The 17,969-nt window shown below is 34.0% G+C and overlaps 5 protein-coding genes across 6 annotated transcripts in view; all 5 read right to left on the bottom strand.

Annotated features, from left to right (window-relative positions):
* Positions 1-17,969, bottom strand: part of LOC135738739 (olfactory receptor 6F1-like) — a 93,109-nt gene that overhangs the window by 1,318 nt on the left and 73,822 nt on the right. Inside the window, exons 1-2 of one of the 2 annotated variants that reach the window (XM_065256800.1) lie at positions 4,745-4,824; positions 1,205-1,261 (exon numbers count right to left, since the gene is read on the bottom strand). The gene's annotated coding sequence lies outside the window, so the exon portion shown is untranslated. Of the gene's footprint in view, positions 1-1,204; positions 1,262-4,744; positions 4,825-17,969 lie in introns of those variants that run through there. The other variant, XM_065256811.1, reaches the window with a different exon arrangement.
* On the bottom strand, positions 5,287-6,422 carry LOC135738597 (olfactory receptor 6F1-like). Its single transcript, XM_065256692.1, has one exon. It carries the CDS (start codon positions 6,420-6,422, stop codon positions 5,424-5,426), a length of 999 nt encoding a protein of 332 aa, XP_065112764.1. The 3' UTR covers positions 5,287-5,423.
* LOC135738613 (olfactory receptor 1500-like) lies at positions 8,660-9,661 on the bottom strand. Its single transcript, XM_065256696.1, has one exon. It carries the CDS (start codon positions 9,659-9,661, stop codon positions 8,660-8,662), a length of 1,002 nt encoding a protein of 333 aa, XP_065112768.1.
* LOC135738623 (olfactory receptor 1468-like) lies at positions 12,490-13,491 on the bottom strand. The gene has a single exon (XM_065256702.1). The coding sequence runs from the start codon at positions 13,489-13,491 to the stop codon at positions 12,490-12,492; it is 1,002 nt and encodes a 333-aa protein (XP_065112774.1).
* Positions 15,912-17,085, bottom strand: LOC135738636 (olfactory receptor 1468-like). Its single transcript, XM_065256709.1, has one exon. The coding sequence runs from the start codon at positions 16,977-16,979 to the stop codon at positions 15,912-15,914; it is 1,068 nt and encodes a 355-aa protein (XP_065112781.1). The 5' UTR covers positions 16,980-17,085.

The following is a 17,969-nucleotide window of genomic DNA, read 5'->3' as shown; positions in this document are numbered from 1 at the left end:
CATTTATTTAAGCATATATCTTACATTATGGATGGGATTTATTTATTGTATGTATGTATGTATTTGTATTTTAATAGCTATAAATTCTTGATTTAATACTCTGTAATTTCTGTTTTTTAACTTTACAAGTCTAACCAGGGACAGGGGTTGCAAATTACTCATAGCTATTAACCTGTATGCATGGCATCTACTTTGTATTTTTATAGAGCAATGTTTTATGCATTTTTCCCTGCCAAATAAACATTAAATAAATAAATACAATTAATAATTATAGAAAGGCTGGCACCGTGGCACTGAAAATGAACCATTTGTTCAATACACTGGTAAACAGAACTGGAAATAAACTTTGTTTTATATATATATATATATATATATATATATATATATATATATATATATATATATATATATATATATATATATATAAATGTTTTTCTTACCTAATCACAATATAATGTGACACATACTTATACTTTCAAAAGAAAAAATAAATAAAATATTTGTATAGTCAAAATTAAATTACATAATATTCATTTTAAAATTTAAGTTATTTAAAATTTAAGTTATTGATGGTTTGAAAAGTGTTCAAATACATTTTTTATACAGTACATAACATTCTGCAACATATGATAACACAACTGTTTGCTCTGTGACTGCTAAAAAATAAGTGTTGACGATTAGAACGATTATAACCACAGAACTGCAGAATGAAAGTCTGCTCATGGACAATGCAACAGGCAGTGATCTGTCATAAGACCTGCATTAACAAAACAGAACAGGTATTAATGTATTATAAATGTATTATTCATATGAACTGATTCCCTAACAATGAATCTGGTGGCTGAGGGATAAGAGCTGTACTCTCACAAATGCTAGTAGATGATAAATAAAGCAAGCATGTATTATATTTCAGTCTATAAAGATTACAACAAATAGGTCAAAGTTTCCTGGAAAAGAAATAATGCAGACAAAAAAAAATAATAGTATTTGTTGTGAGGTATACCAGAAAATCAGAAAATCCAGCAGTGGTGTCTTGTATTATCTTGTTTGGATAGAAAAGCACTACAGAATGTTATTCACTATAGATTTGTTAACATCATTTTTAACTCATGAATAGTTTGTTTAGCAAACATTACATCACACAGATGTTGTGGTTAATACATCAAGTTTAAGATAATGAATAATTTAGGCATGGTATACTCACAGAAAGGTGAAGAACAGCACAATAATATCTCGTGGATATTTGCTCTGGTGATGAACTCTTTTATTATATATAGAGAGAGAGAAAGAGAGAGAGAGAGGTGTCAATCTTTCAGCCTAACTGTGACCAACTTAACCAATGACCCACCTCTTCAGAGCAGTTAATTGGGCAATCAAAACAAAGGTTTACATTTAAGTTTGATTCATTGATTTAAAAGGTGCATTGTGTAACTTTTAGAAGGATCTCTTGATATAAATTCAATATATTATACAAAACTATATGATCAGTGGTGTATACAGACATTACAAAATTAATTGTATTGATTTATTATCTTAGAAAAAGACGTTTTTTAACTACATACACTGCAAGTCTCCTATAATGGAAGTCTTTTTTTTACAGTTGCCCTAAACTGACAAACTGTTCTATAGAGCACATATTGTCACTACATTGTGTAAGATTGATGATGACTTGTTTGTCCTGTGGCGGCTACCGTAGCTTCTCTATGCGTTTCGAAAGGCAGGGGGAGCCGTGGACTGAGCCGTTGGTTGCAATTTAAAATCTTACCACTAGATGTAAGTTCAGTTTGGTCTGATTTAGAGGTCTTCACGTGTCCACTTAGATCTGAAAAGCAGAGGTCCGACCCGAGCGGGTTCGGGTCTTAAAGTGTCACGTGTGCCTTGTACACAGGTTGGGTATAATAATAGTGGCATTGGGTCACAGGTTATTTAGAATAAATATGTTTTTGCCGCACGAGACAGCCCAAACAGGTGAACTATTTTCCAACGTTGCCGTGTACTATATAATGTTTACAACGAGAACTACAGATCGGCTGCCAAACCTCCCTTCACATAGCGTTGATTCATGTTCGCCGTCACCCCTCGTCTTTAGGAAACCAAAACATTTGCTATTTTCGACAAGTTATTTGTTCCAGAGTTCAGTTTAGCCATTAGTCAGACCACTCAACAAACAAAGACCGAAAGCGTAACCGCGACAACGCGCATTCATCTGATGAAACTGTCTATATACATATGGGTCCAGTATGCATACATTCTGTACATAATACATTTCTATAAACCAGTGGTTTTCAAACTTTTTTAGGAGCGACCCTAATTTAAAAAAATACAAATTATGCGACCCACACTCTACCCCCCCCCCTTAGTAGCATGAAGCAGGGCGGGGCCGAAAGCCGTCATAGTGGAGTGAGCCCGGTGAAACGTGCACGCGCGCATCTGTATGTATTACCTAATGAGCAGACCCGACGCCAGACACAAATTCACGGATGGGCATTTCATTTTTTCAGGGGGCACAAATGAGATCAACCTCACTGCAATTCATAATATCATTAATTATGAAAATGGGCAAAAAACAAGGAAGAACTGACATACTCAACACAACCGAGGAGTCTTAAAAATTGGACCTAGCCTATACTGAAGCAGTCTAAAAACACGTCGCAGGGCTCGACATCAATGCTTGTCCGCTTATCAGGGACAAGTAACGTTAGATTAAAACGCCAATAACAATCACCAAAACACGCTAATGATTCAACATCCTTTAGTCTCAATGTTGACTGTTTTTGTGGTTTCAGCAGCGAAAATAGTTCAAAGATAACAGCAGAACCATAACGTGTCAGTCTTACTGCAAAACTCAACCGTGTCGTAACGGTGGCGCTTTGCTTAGCAAACAACTAAACATTTCCGCGCTCACTTTCGACAAACCAATCAAATACATTAAAAATATATATTTTGTTAAATCAGACCAAACACATTTTTATTTAGGAGTTTTTATTTCCCCTTGCATCATTTAAAAAATGTCTGTGACCCCGTGCGCAATTTAATCTGCTGTCTATGAATTTAATACAGTAAGCTGCGCACGCACATGGGTCATGTGACACAGTGGTGGAGTATTTTTTTATTTAGTGTATTTAAAAGATATTTTACTGTGCTTTTATTCAAGTGTGTTGTAATTATTATAGTTTTTATAATAAAATTGAATAAATTATTTTAGTAACATTTTTTTGAAATCTTTCTTGGCGACCCAGTTTTTAATTTCCGCGACCCACGAGAGGGTCGCGACCCAGGGTTTGAAAACCACTGCTATAAACTGTCACTTGACCCATGTGTCGATCAAGAAATTTCTGATGAGACAAAGGAGCAACCATGTTACCTTTGGAGACAAGTATATGCTTTAGAAATCTTTGAATAATTCTAGGACAGAGCTCTGTGTTTGGATCTAGGACTGGTTTCTTACGTTGTTGTTCATTTTATTAGATTTATTACATTATACAGCATGGTATTGCCTTTAATGTACTTTTCATTGTTTCTTTTATTTGGTTAATTTGTTTGTATTTCCTTTAATGCCTTTAATGCATTTAGGTCCTTTTTTATATTGTTTTCTCTGTATATTTATATATGAAATAGTATTGTTCCAAATATTTTTTATAACTTTTAATATTTGTGCGTAATATAGCTTCATGACGATTGTGGAAATGTCGGGTATTTTTATATTAAATAAATATTTCAGACTCAATTCTATTCTCTCTGGTTTGGAGGGGTTTGGGTGGGGTAGTATCCCAATAGTTCAAGATTTTGGAAGTGGTTTTTATACCAATGGGGACACCTGACAAAATCTTTGATGTGATTACTTGACAATAAATGGCTGCACTATGGTAGGATACCTCAGCAAGATTGGTATTAGGGATGCTTAACGATTAATCGCGATTAATCGTTAGCAGAATAAAAGTTTTTGTTTACATCATATATGTGTGTGAACTGTGTATAATAACTTTGTATAAATAAATGTACACACATGCATGTATATGTTTTAGAAATGTTTACATGTGTATATACATTTGTATATTTATGTATAATTGATATTATATATAAATATAAATACTTAATATATATTTTTTTTTCTTAAAATTATACATGAATGTGTTCATATTTATATATATACATATTTATTATACACAGTTTACACACATATGTGATGTAAACAAAAACTTTTATTCTGCTAACGATTAATCGCGATTAATTGTTTAGCATCCCTAATTGGTATCATCATATTCAAATTGGTATAATTCTAGAAGTATCCTATCGATAAATACAGTCAGTGGTACTTATAGATACTTCTCAAAATCATTGGTGTATACAGAAGTTTCCTAGTACAGACAAATCTCTTTTCATGGCGTGCATGACGTATTAACAACATTAGTTACTCAGGTTTAGTTTACACGGGTGTTGTTATACAAGCAGTTTAAGCACAAGAAAAACAATCACAAACTATATTTTTGCATACTGACTTTTTGGGCACTACTTTATAGTGTAAAGTGGGAAATTTTGGTGAGAAATATTGTTAAGGCACATATCTGAAATATTTTGTCACATTATATTCAGTTTATGGACTGGAAATCTCTTGGTGATTTAGTTGGTACACTCTCAAAAATAAAGATACAAAAGTTCCCTTTCAAAACGTACTCATTTGTACCTAAACAGTGCATAGTACCTCAAATCTACATATTGGTAGCCAATGCATACATATCTTTACCTAAATCAGTGGTTTTCTTTTTCAGCGTGCGACCCTCCTTGTGTATAGTGAATCCCTTCATGCCCCCTTGAAGAAAATGTATAACATAAAACATTACAAAAGTTAAAATTGCAATTACCAAAACACATTCAATTATTCAATACCATGCTGTTGGTTAGTAGCCTTATTTTTCTGAGATTTATTTACACAGAATTCATGATTAATTCATGAAAATTAATTTATTTTATAAAATGTCATTAAACCACTGACCTAAATGGTACATATTAAGAGCTTTTAAAAGGTAGGCTACCGTCCCAGTGACAGCTTTGACAAAACAGTGTAGCTATGGCAAAAAAAGTTTCATTTTTTATTTTAACAAATCACTTACATCAAATAAAAAAAAACAATTTACTAGGTTTTAGCTTAAGCTTTGTGCTTGCAACACAAACAAAAATACAAAAAAGAAAAATATTATATTACAATATTATTTATATTATAATAAATTTATTTTACAACATCAAGTCAGTCCTGTTCAACAGGCCATTTAGAACTTTCAAGAATATGGATATACAACAAAAACAAAATTTCTTTCATAACATTAGTAAACACAGAAATGTAAAGGAAAAAATATATGCTTTTCTGTACTTCCACAATGAAAGGTTAAAGTACAAAGAATAAATCTAGATCTATTTGTAGCTTCTCATTTATTCAGTTTCACATTTATTACCACAGAGCTGTTTACTTTGTTTCGTTTATACAGATCTTTTATGGACTGCATGACCTCTTCTGTCTTTAGGGTGTATATGATGGGATTCAACATGGGTGGTATAATCTGTGTCAGGGAATTATTAATAATACGTGAATCTAGATCAATAGATGTTGACATAGATTTAATGTTTGCGCTTAAAATCGGGAGATAAAAAATAGCCACTAATGCAAGATGAGAAGTGCATGTTTTCATGGCTTTTTTTCGATCTGCACCATGCGCAATTTTAAGAAGTGCTGCGGCAATGCACAAATATGAGATGGTAACCAGCAACACTGGCATGCACATCAAGAGACCAAACGAAATACATCCCATCAAAAAATTGATCAAATTATTATTACAGGAAAGGCTAATGACAGGACCATGATCACAGAAATAACTATTGACCGCAGTAGATCTACAAAACGACAGCCTGTTGATCAGACCTACAAGTAGAGTAAAAAAAGCAAATGAAAAAATCCACATTCCAACTATGATGAATGACATGGTTGATTTGGTTATGATGGCATGATACTTTAGAGGATAACAAATAGCGATCAATCTGTCAAAAGCCAAGGCGAGCAGCGTAAAAGACTGCAGGTTCATAAAATGAAATACAAAAAACATATTTGCCAAGCATTCAATATATGAAATGTACTGATGCTCAAACAATAACATATCCAGGAGCTTTGGAATCACAGCCGAGCTTCCACACAGATCAGTAAAAGCCAAGTGAAATACGGCAACGTATTTGGCCGTGTGAAGTCTGCGGGCCAAATAGATGACGCACATGATGAAAAAATTCCCAAAAACAGTCACAGCATAAACCACACACAAGAAGACATAGTAATACTTTGCTTGTGGAAAATTTGAAAAGCCTTTGATGAAGAATGTAGCAGGACGGACAAAGGTGGAATTTGCAGATGATGCTGAATAGGAGACCAAGTTGCTCATTGTCTGGTCTTTTATGTCACCTGTGACAAAGAACTGTTTTGAGAAATACAAAAACACACAATGATTTCATTTCAGGTCACATGCATATACACTAAATTAGTACAATTTTGCGGCAAGAATTTATAGCAGGTTGAACCCAAACAAAACAATGTTTTACATACAGTAGCATTCTGCAACATACAGTATAGTATGTGCCATCACACAACTTGGAAACTGTTTGCTTTGTGACTGTTGAAAAAAAGGTTTTTGATCACAGCAGAAATGAACGATTATGAGAACAGAATTGCAGATTGAAAGTCTGCTCATGAACAATGCTGCAATAAATGATATCAACAGTAAGCAGTGATTATAGCAAACATTGTTACAGAGTTAAAGTCATATGGTTCTCAGGGGTAAACAAACAGCCACTGATTAACATACAAGACAGACAGGAATGTTAGACAAATGCATAATTTATATGTGATGAACTGATCCTTTAACAACAATGACTCTGGTAGCTGAGCTACAAATGTTGGAAAGAATGCATTTATTTCAGTCAATAAAAATGATAGAAATTAGGATGGAGTTTCTTGGAAAATAAATAATACAGACAAAAACCAGAAATATATATGATAGTATTTGATTTGAGGTATGCCAGATAATCCGGCCGACAGGAAGGAAAATTTCCGTTTTAAATGCTTTTATCATTCAGGCGCTATACAGAATGTTATTCACTGTTGATTTGTCATCATCAATTTGAGACAAGAATAGTTTCAAACATTACAACACAGATATTAATACATCAAGTTTAACATCATATATACTTTAGGCATGGCATACTCACGGAAAGGTGAAGGACAACACAATTATATGTCGTGGAGATTTGCTCTGGTGTTCTGTACTGTTAAATGATCTTTTCCTGAACTGTTATATACTGCAGAGGTGTCTTTTCAGCATATCATTAACTGTGACAGTCTTAACCGAAGACACACCCCTTTCAAAAACACAGTACACGCAATGACAGTGATCAGCAAATGTAAAATGTTAAAATCCTATAGATTTCGTTTTAGATCCGTTTTGTTTTGTTCTCTGCCCTTCTGCATTTGTCACTATGAAAGTTTGTAAAGTTTTAAATATTGATATTTTTCTTACTGATATTTTCTCTGTGAGATTGATTTCTTCTGTGAAGGATGGGTGAATGGACTTTTTTGGGCTCTTTTATATCAGAAGCACCATTAACTAAAGCTTGGAACAGCCAGTACATTTTCTAGCATAATTCTGTGTTAATCTGAAAAAAAAGTAATCATATACATCGAAGATCGCTTGAGGTTCAGTAAATCATGCGATAATTTTGTTTTTGAGCGAACTAGACCTAAATCTTTTTAAGTAGCCTACTTCTAGAAGCAAGTCCTTCTGTAGGTTATACTTTTACTTAAGTAAAAATCTGTCTTTACAACTTTTACTTGTAATGGAGTCATATTTGAACTGTAGTATCTGTAAGTAATATAGAGTTGTGCATTTTGTCCTCCACTGCACATATGAATTATATGGGTGACTGTGAACTGCATATTTCAAAAATGTCATGCCGTTTTGTTTGTCCACAATGACTACAAAGTAAATTTCATTGTACATGAGAAAGAATTAAAACATTTGTGTATAATATTTAAGTCATTTTTAGTTTAAAGGTCAATGAGGTATATGTTAAAAGTTATCTCATGAAAGTTCTGCAGTGAAAGCAATGCACACAGTATACATTTTCCTTTGACAAATCATTAAATGCCCTAATTTGTAAGCTCCTGCTTAATGAATAAATACAAATATAAGCAATATTTTTACTTTCCATGAGAAAAATTATAGCAAGAATGTATATCTATATTAACAAGGAAAAAAACCACAAAGCAAATTTACTTCCTACTTTCACCAAAGAGGTTTTAGAATTTTGGACTGCTTGCAATACAATCTTTAAATTTTGTGGCTGTACTTTTAAGTAATTTATTCCTACTGAAAAATAGTTTAACATTTTCACAAAAGACACTGAGATATAAACTGCTTCTAGATGACAATATAACTAAATGTTTTTACAAGCTTAAAAAAATGTAAACGTGATAAAAGTCAACAAAGAGCAAAATGAAGAAGGGACATACATTTAGCATGACACCTTTTTAATTCAAAGCCATTAGCTGAAATGTTATTACACAAATTTTTAGTGCTTGTTTATTCTGTCAATCGAATCAAACCTTTTGCACTGATCAGAAATTTTAATTCTTTCTTCTATATTTTATGTTTTCTTCTTTAGTAATTTTCGTTTTGTTTCGTTTATTCAGATCTTTTATGGATCGCTTGACCTCATCTGTCTTTAAAGTGTATATGATGGGAATTAACATTGGTGGCATTATCTGTGCCAGGGAATTATTAATTATCCGGACATTTGGATGGATAGATGAAGTCAATGCAGCTGCAATATTGTTGCTTAAAAGTGGAATATAAAAAATAGCCACCAACAAGAGATGGGAAGTGCAGGTTTTCATGGCTTTGGTCCGGTCAACATTTTGGGAAATCTTAAACAAAACCAGAGTGATGCAAAAATATGAAAGGATGATGAGTACAAGCGGCAAACAAATCAGTAAACCAAAGCACATTCTTCCCATCATTAAATGTATTGAATTATCACTACAACCAAGTCTATGCATAGGGCCGTGATCACAGAAATAACTATTGACCACTGTGGATCCACAAAACGAGAGTCTAGTGACCAAACCTACAAGTACAGCAAAAATAGTCACAGAAAAAATCCACATAAAAGCTATGATCAGACACATGAATCGTTTGGTTATGATGAAATGGTACTTTAGCGGAAAACAAATAGCTATTAGTCTGTCATAAGCCAAGGATAGTAGTGTTAAAGACTGAAGGTTCATAAAATGAAATACAAAAAACATATTTGTCAAGCAGTCTTCAAATGAAATGTATTGATGCTCAAACAGAAACATATCCAGGAGCTTTGGGATCAAAGCCGAGCTTCCACACAGATCAGAAAAAGCCAAGTGAAAGACGGCAATGTATTTGGCTGTGTGAAGTCTGCGGGCCAAATAAATGACACACATGATAAAAGAATTCCCAAATACAGTCACAGCATAAACCAAAGATAAAAACACATAATAGTATTTTGCATGAGGAACATTCAAGAAGCCATTAATAAAAAAAGTTGCAGGACGAACAAAGGTTGAATTTACAGAAGAGTCTGAATGCACTGAAGACATGATACCTGTAAAAAGATCTGTTTAGAGAAATACATTTAGATTTACATTTAGTCATTTAGCAGACGCTTTTGTCAATGATGGAGAAAACACTGTATTTATGCATTTATGAACCAAACAAGCTTGGACATTCTTGATGTAATATTACTAAATAAATAAGTTGACTTATTGGATAAATAATAATAATAACTTTATTTTGTATAGCGCCTTTAAAAGTAATTTCTCAAAGCGCTTTACATAAGCAAAATTGAGATACATAAAATAAGCATAATAATACAAATGACAAAATGCAATATAAACAATAAGTAAAAAGAAGAATAAATTATAACTAACAAAAAATAATTATAATAATGAAGGTAGGATGGTTCATACCTTCTCCAAAGCTCTCACCATGTTATTATTCTGCCAGCTATCAAAGATATTTATATTAGATTATTCTCTTGAGCGTAGACTAGTTCATAGTACAACCCTTCTCCCTAAAGACTTGTGGATGAAAGTGTTACATAATAAAAACTATGTAGTCTTATATATGGGGAAACAAAAGAGATCAAAAATGGGGAACTCAAGCGTAAGTTATTTAATATTGCACACAACAATGCAACAGTTAAACATACATTTTTAGAATCAAAAGTTGTATCTGTTAACATCAGTTAATGCACATTGAACTAACATGAACAATTGTACTGACAAAGATTAATAAATGCTAAAAAAATATAATGCACATTAATTCAATCTAGATAACGCATTATGATGTTAACAAATACAATCTTATTGTAAAGTGTTACAAAGAATAATACTTATGGAGATATTCCCCTAAAAATTACCCCATGACAAACTCACCCTCAAGCCATACTCTAAAATATATATATTTTTCAGACAAAAACAATCAGAGTTATATTAGAAAATGTATAAGTTTTATAAATGGTGCTTCTAATCTGAAGCCTGTGCATCATTCAAAGAAATAATTCACACAGCTCCAGGGGGTTAACAAAGGCCTTCTGCCTGCAGTCGTTGCAATTTTGTAAGAAAAAGATCAATATTTAAAACAAACTAAAATAACTAGTGAAGAGCCCCAAAAATCCGCATTTTAGATTTCTATTTCCTCCTGACTGGTGTTTTGTTTTGCTCTCTCTGCTTCTGCAATTCGTGACTATGTTTGTAAAGTTTTAAATACTGATATTTCTCCTACAAAATTGCAATTGATTGCCATCAGAAGGCTTTTATTAACCTCCTGGAGCCGTGTGAAGCTCTGTGAAGAATGGATGGACTTTTTTGGACTTTAAATCAGAAGCACCATTTACAACCATTACAAAGCTTGAAACAGCCAGGACATTTTTAGTATAACTCTGACTGTGATAGTCTGGAAAAGATTATATACATGGAAGATGGCTTGAGGGTGAGAAAATAATGGAGTCATTTTCATTTTTGGGTAAACTATCTCTTTAAGTACTTCTAAAAGCAAGTAACAGAGTTGTGCACGTTGTCCATATCTGCATAGGGAAGTATTTACAGTATATCTGACTGTGAACTGCATATTTCTAAAATGTCATTGTTAATTGATGATGTGTGTGACATTAGATATATGCCACTAGGTGTCAGTATAATTGTATTGAGACAGGGAATCAGTTGAGCTTCGAACATGAGGTGATGTGTGGTGGCCGTGTCTTTGCTCTACTATAGCTTTAAAATCTCATTTGTGCATGCACATTTAAAATTGGCACTTTGCGGGTTACACTAAGTTACCATTTTTATTCTGCTCTTTTCTCCCTTATTATTAGTGAAGGGCTTATTGCGCCATCAGCCAATCAGCAGCTTGGATGTTATTTTATTGCGATTTTGAATATATTTATTATAACGCTTTTCCAGCATTTACAGTATGGCTATATTCATAGCTAGAACTGGTTAATCTATAAACAGTTAGTCTGTACACAAGTTGGGGAAGCACAATTTGGCATCTCCAGTTTACATAACCTGCATGTCTGTGGCCTATGGGAGGAAACAGGAGTAGGGAGCACGCAGAGTAAACTCACACTGATACAGAGAGAAACTCCAGCCAAGGCTCAAACCGGGGACCTCATGATACTCACTGTCACTGAACCACTGTGTCAGCCCATTTAACATATTAGTGCTCATGGATTCAAATCATGTTCAGTACTTATCTCACATAATCACATTTTATTTTCCACACTGTTTTGTTTGTCCACAAGTGACTACAAAGTAAATTTCATTGTGCATGAGTAAAAATCAAAACATTTGGTTATCTGTTTAAGTTCCTCTTAGTTTAAAGATCAATGAGTAAATTCCTCCAGTGAAAGGAATGCACACAGTATACATTTTCTTTTGACAAAGCATTAAATACCCTCATTTGTTATTCACAGATAAAGCTTAATTAATAAATGCAAATATAAGCAATATTTTACTTTCCATGAGAAAAATTATAGCAAGAATGTATATCTAACAAGGAAAAAAAATCACAAAGCAAATTAACTTACTACTATACTAGGTTTTAGGGCTTTTGCCTGCTTGCAATACAAGATCATAACTGTATAGCTGTACTTTTAAATTATTTATTCATATCACATTAAAAATAAGACACTAAGATATAAACTACATTCAGATGACTATATGACAAAATGGCTTTTAAAGACAAATACATACTTTAAAAATCCTAATGTAGTTGATAAAAGTTAACTATAGGAAAATGAAGCAAGAACATGAATTGTGCATGACACTTTTTTACCTGAAGCCAATAGCTGAAATGTTATTAGACATTTTATTAGTGCTTGTTCATTCTGTCAATCAAATCAAACCTTAAACACTGACCAGAAATCTTAATTCTTTCTTCTATATTTTATGTTTTCTTCTTTAGTAATTTTCACTTTGTTTCGTTTATACAGATCTTTTATGGATTGCATGACCTCTTCTGTCTTTAAAGTGTATATGATGGGATTTAACATTGGTGACATTGTCTGTGTCAGTGAAACGTTAATTATCCCGACATTTGGTGCGACAGATGAAGTCAATAGAGCTGCAATATTATTGCTTAAAATTGGGATATAAAAAATAGCCACCAACAAGAGATGGGAAGTGCAGGTTTTCATGGCTTTGGTCCGGTCAATATTATGGGCAATCTTAAACAAAACCAAAGCGATGCAAAAATATGAAATGATGATGATTACCAGCGGCAAACAAATCAGTAGGCCAAAGCACATCCTTCCCATCATTATATTTAAGGAATTATCATTACAACTAAGTCTATAGATAGGCCTGTGATCACAGAAATAACTATTGACCACAGTGGATCCACAAAACGAGAGTCTAGTGAGCAAACCTACGAGTACAGCAAAAAAAGTCACAGAAAAAATCCACATAACAGCCATGATCAGACACATGAATCGTTTGGTTATGATGGAATGGTACTTTAGAGGAAAACAAATAGCAATCAGTCTGTCATAAGCCAAGGATAGTAGTGTTAAAGACTGCAGGTTCATAAAATGAAATACAAAAAACAAATTTGTCAAGCAGTCTTCAAATAAAATGTACTGGTGCTCAAACAGAAACATATCCAGGAGCTTTGGGATCAAAGCCGAGCTTCCACACATATCAGAAAAAGCCAAGTGAAAGACGGCAACGTATTTGGCCGTGTGAAGTCTGCGGGCTAAATAGATGATACACATGATAAAAGAATTCCCAAAAACAGTCACAGCATAAACCAAAAACAAAAACACATAATAGTACTTTGCATAAGGAACATTCACAAAGCCATTGATGAAAAAAGTTGCAGGACGAACAAAGGTTGAATTTCCAAAGGAGTCTGAATGCACTGAAGACATGATACCTGTAAAAATATCTGTTAAAAGAAATACACTTGCATTTATGAACCAAACAAGCTTGGACATTTTCTTTTGTAATATTACTAAATAAGTTGACTTAAGACAGGATGGTTCATACTCTACCTTCTCCAAAGCTCTCACCATGTTACTATTCTTCCAGCTATCGGAGATATTTATATTTGACTATTCTCTTGAGTGTGGGCTAGTTCATAGTACAACCCCCTCTCCCTAAAGACTTGTGGATGGAAGTGTTATATTATAAAGAATATGAAAATGTAGGGGACATGTGGGATTACAAGACAGATCAAAATGGGGAACTCAAAAAATGTATATGGTAAATGGACTGCATTTATATAGCGCTTTTAACAGACATATGGCCATCCAAAACGCTTTACAATTAGCCTCACATTCACTCACACATTCATACACCGACGGCGGTGTCAGCCATGCAAATTTTTTAAAGGCGCGTCAGTTCTACGCGGACCGCAAGCGCTGTGATTGGTCCACTAGAATCCCTCCCGTCAGGTAAAAAAACTGCGTCAAAGGTATTTCCATTTGCGACGATGAAAACAAAGAATGGCCAAGTTGAGTTGTGATTTAACTCAAACTGCAACAAAAGCCGCTGTTTATTTATTTCCATCATTGCTGGTCTTCTCAAATCATACACAAGTTGCTGTTTCTTCTTCGTTTGTGGGTTAACTTGCCAAGCTTCTTCTTCTTTGACGGTTGCGCTGCTACTGTGTTTACACGTGTGGATACTGCTTACCAGCGGTCTGCGCGCATGTTTGCACGTCGACGCGGATGATGACGCAAATGTATAAATGAAAACCGACGCGGAACCTACGCCGCTGGATCAAAGCCAAACTTCCAGAGAGATCAGAAAAAGCCAAGTGAAAGACAACAATATATTTGGCAGTGTGCCATTTTTATTTTTGGGTGAACAAGTACTTCTTTAGGCTACTTTCACTCAAGTAAAATCTCTTCACAGCTTTTACTTGAAGTGTAGTATCTGTACGTTTACTCAAGTAATAGAGTTGTACACTTTTTCTACCAAGTATTTATATCTGACTGTGAACTTCATATTTCTAAAATGTCATTGTTAATCGATGATGTGTGTGACATTAGATATATGCCACTAGGTGTCAGTATAATTGTATTGAGACAGGGAATCAGTTGAGCTTCAAACATGAGGTGATGTGTGGTGGCCGTGTCTTTGCTCTACTATAGCTTTAAAATCTCATTTGTGCATGCACATTTAAAATTGGCATGTTGCGGGTTACACTAAGTTACCGTTTTTATTCTGCTCTTTTCTCCCTTATTATTAGCGAAGAGCTTATTGGGCTAATCAGCAAATAGGATGTCATTTTATTGCTATTTTTAAATAGATTTATTATTTATTAACATTATTTCAGCATTTACAGTATGGCTATATTCATGGCAAGAACTGGTTAATCTATACATAGTTAGTCTATACACAAGTTGGGGAAGGACAATTTGGCATCTCCAGTTTACATAACCTGCATGTCTGTGGGATATGGGAGGAAACAGGAGTAGGGAGCACCCAGAGTAAACTCACAGTGATACAGAGAGAAACTGCACAGAAAGACCTCCTGACCCAGCCAAGGCTCAAACCGAGGACCTCATGATACTCACTGAGCCACTGTGTCAGCCCATTTAACATATTAGTGCTCATGTATTCAAATCATGTACAGTACTTATCTCACATAATCACATTTTATTTTCCACACTGTTCATACAGTAGTCTGATTTGTTTGTCCAAAAGTGACTACAAAGTAAATTTCATTGTGCTTGAGTAAAAATCTAAACATTTGTTTTTCTGTTTAAGTTCCTCTTAGTTTAAAGATCAATGAGTAAACTTATCCAGTGAAAACAGTGCATACAGTATACAGTTTCCTTTGACAAAGCATTAAATGCCCTCATTTGTAATTCACAGATAAAGCTTTTGCTTAATTAATTAATAAATGTAAATATAAGCAATATTTTACGTTTAATAAGAACAATTATAGCAAGAATGTATATCTAAGAAGGGAAAAAAATCACAAAGCAAATTAACTTACTACTATACTACTAGGTTTTAGGACTTTTGCCTGCTTGCAATACAAGCTCTTAATTCTATAGCTGTACTTTTAAATAATTTATTCATATCACATTAAAAATAAGACACTAAAGTATAAACTACTTTCAGATGACAATATGACAAAATGGCTTTTACAGACAAATACATACTTTAAAAATCCTTATGTAGGTGATACAAGTTAACTATAGGAAAATGAAGCAAGAACATGAATTGTGCATGACACTTTTTTACCTAAAGCCAATAGCTGAACTGTTATTAGACATTTTATTAGTGCTTGTTCACTCTGTCAACCAAATCAAACCTTTTACACTGACCAGAAATCTTAATTCTTTCTTATATATTTTATGTTTTCTTCTTTAGTAATTTTCACTTTGTTTCGTTTATACAGATCTTTTATGGATTGCATGACCTCTTCTGTCTTTAAAGTGTATATGATGGGATTTAACATCGGGGACATTGTCTGTGTCAGGGAAATGTTAATTATCCCGACATTTGGCACAACAGATGAAGTCAATGCAGCTGCAATATTATTGCTTAAAACTGGGATATAAAAAATAGCAACCAACAAGAGATGGGAAGTGCAGGTTTTCATGGCTTTGGTCCGGTCAATATTATGGGCAATCTTAAACAAAACCAGAGCGATGCAAAAATATGAGATGACGATGAGTACCAGTGGCAAACAAATCAGTAGGCCAAAGCACATCCTTCCCATCATTATATTTAAGGAATTATCATTACAAGCTAATCTATAGATAGGCCTGTGATCACAGAAATAACTGTTGACCACAGTGGATCCACAAAACGAGAGTCTAGTGAGCAAACCTACGAGTACAGCAAAAAAAGTCACAGAAAAAATCCACATAACAGCCATGATCAGACACATGGATCGTTTGGTTATGATGGAATGGTACTTTAGAGGAAAACAAATAGCTATTAGTCTGTCATAAGCCAAGGATAATAGTGTTAAAGACTGCAGATTCATAAAATGAAATACATAAAACAAATTTGCCAAGCAGTCTTCAAATGAAATGTATTGATGCTCAAACAGAAACATATCCAGGAGCTTTGGGATCAAAGCCGAGCTTCCACACATATCAGAAAAAGCCAAGTGAAAGACGGCAACGTATTTGCCTGTGTGAAGTCTGCGAGCTAAACAGATGATACACATGATAAAAGAATTCCCAAAAACAGTCACAGCATAAACCAAAGACAAAAACACATAATAGTATTTTGCATGAGGAACATTCACAAAGCCATTGATGAAAAAAGTTGCAGGACGAACAAAGGTTGAATTTCCAAAGGAGTCTGAATGCACTGAAGACATGATACCTGTAAAAAGATCTGTGTAGAGAAATACACTTGCATTCATGAACCAAACAAGCTTGGACATTTTGATGTAATATTAGTAAATAAGACAGGATGGTTCATACTCTACCTTCATCAAAGCTCTCACCATGTTAACATTCTGCCAGCTATCAGAGATATTTATATTAGATTATTCTCTTGAGTGTGGGCTAGTTCAAAGTACAACCCTTCTCCCTAAAGACTTGTGGATGGAAGTGTTATATTATAAAGAATATGAAAAACATAGGGGACATGTGGGGATACAAGAGAGATCAAAATGGGAATTTAAAAATGGGGCGTATAGTTTTCTTATTATGTAAAAAAATGGCAGAAAGAAGTCTAATGTAAATATTAAAGGTGATACTAAGAGTTATGGAGCCCTATCATGCACCTGTATAGGCGCAATGCGTGACGCAAGTGTTTTTTGCTAGTTTCAGCCCGATGCAATTATTATTTTCAAGTCCAGCGTCACATTGTTTAAATAGCAATTGCGCCCATGTGAAACGAGGTGTGTTCAGGCGCATTGTTGACGCATTGCAATTTTGAGGCAACTAAAGCAGACTACGCCATTGACCAACGTAAACCTGGTCTAAAGTCTAAAATCAATTGGTAAATTGTGCAATATTGTTTTCCTTTTTTAAAGAGCGCATTAGTGATATGCATCTATAAACTGGGCGACAACACCTATTTGCTTTTAAAAGGGATGGGAGATGAGACTCTCATTGGTTTATTGCATGTTAACCCCAAAACACAACCATGTCTCATTACGAGAATAGGAACAACCGCTTTAGACTGAACAAATAACACTTGCATCCCCTTATACAAAGCAAAAAAAGAACACCACCTTACTTATTAAGGGCAATCCCTCTCTCCATAAAATATATTTCTGTAAAATGCAAATAACATCCGACACCAGCACTGAACAGTACAGTATCATGCTAATGACACAATATTTTTTTGTAAGGTAAAAAACTGTGTGTTTGTTCATTAAGTGTATTAACAAAGCCCAGAACATACACTGTAAAAAGTGTTTCTG

The sequence above is a fragment of the Paramisgurnus dabryanus genome, chromosome 10 (assembly GCF_030506205.2).
Source record: "Paramisgurnus dabryanus chromosome 10, PD_genome_1.1, whole genome shotgun sequence".
Lineage (NCBI taxonomy): Eukaryota > Metazoa > Chordata > Actinopteri > Cypriniformes > Cobitidae > Paramisgurnus > Paramisgurnus dabryanus.
This window is presented reverse-complemented; position numbering and strand designations above follow the sequence as displayed.

Excerpts from the sequence above, each read along its gene's own strand:
- LOC135738597 (XM_065256692.1), bottom strand. The coding sequence starts at position 6,422 with ATGAGCAACTTGGTCTCCTATTCAGCATCATCTGCAAATTCCACCTTT.
- LOC135738613 (XM_065256696.1), bottom strand. The coding sequence starts at position 9,661 with ATGTCTTCAGTGCATTCAGACTCTTCTGTAAATTCAACCTTTGTTCGT.
- LOC135738636 (XM_065256709.1), bottom strand. The coding sequence starts at position 16,979 with ATGTCCAAGCTTGTTTGGTTCATGAATGCAAGTGTATTTCTCTACACA.
- LOC135738623 (XM_065256702.1), bottom strand. The coding sequence starts at position 13,491 with ATGTCTTCAGTGCATTCAGACTCCTTTGGAAATTCAACCTTTGTTCGT.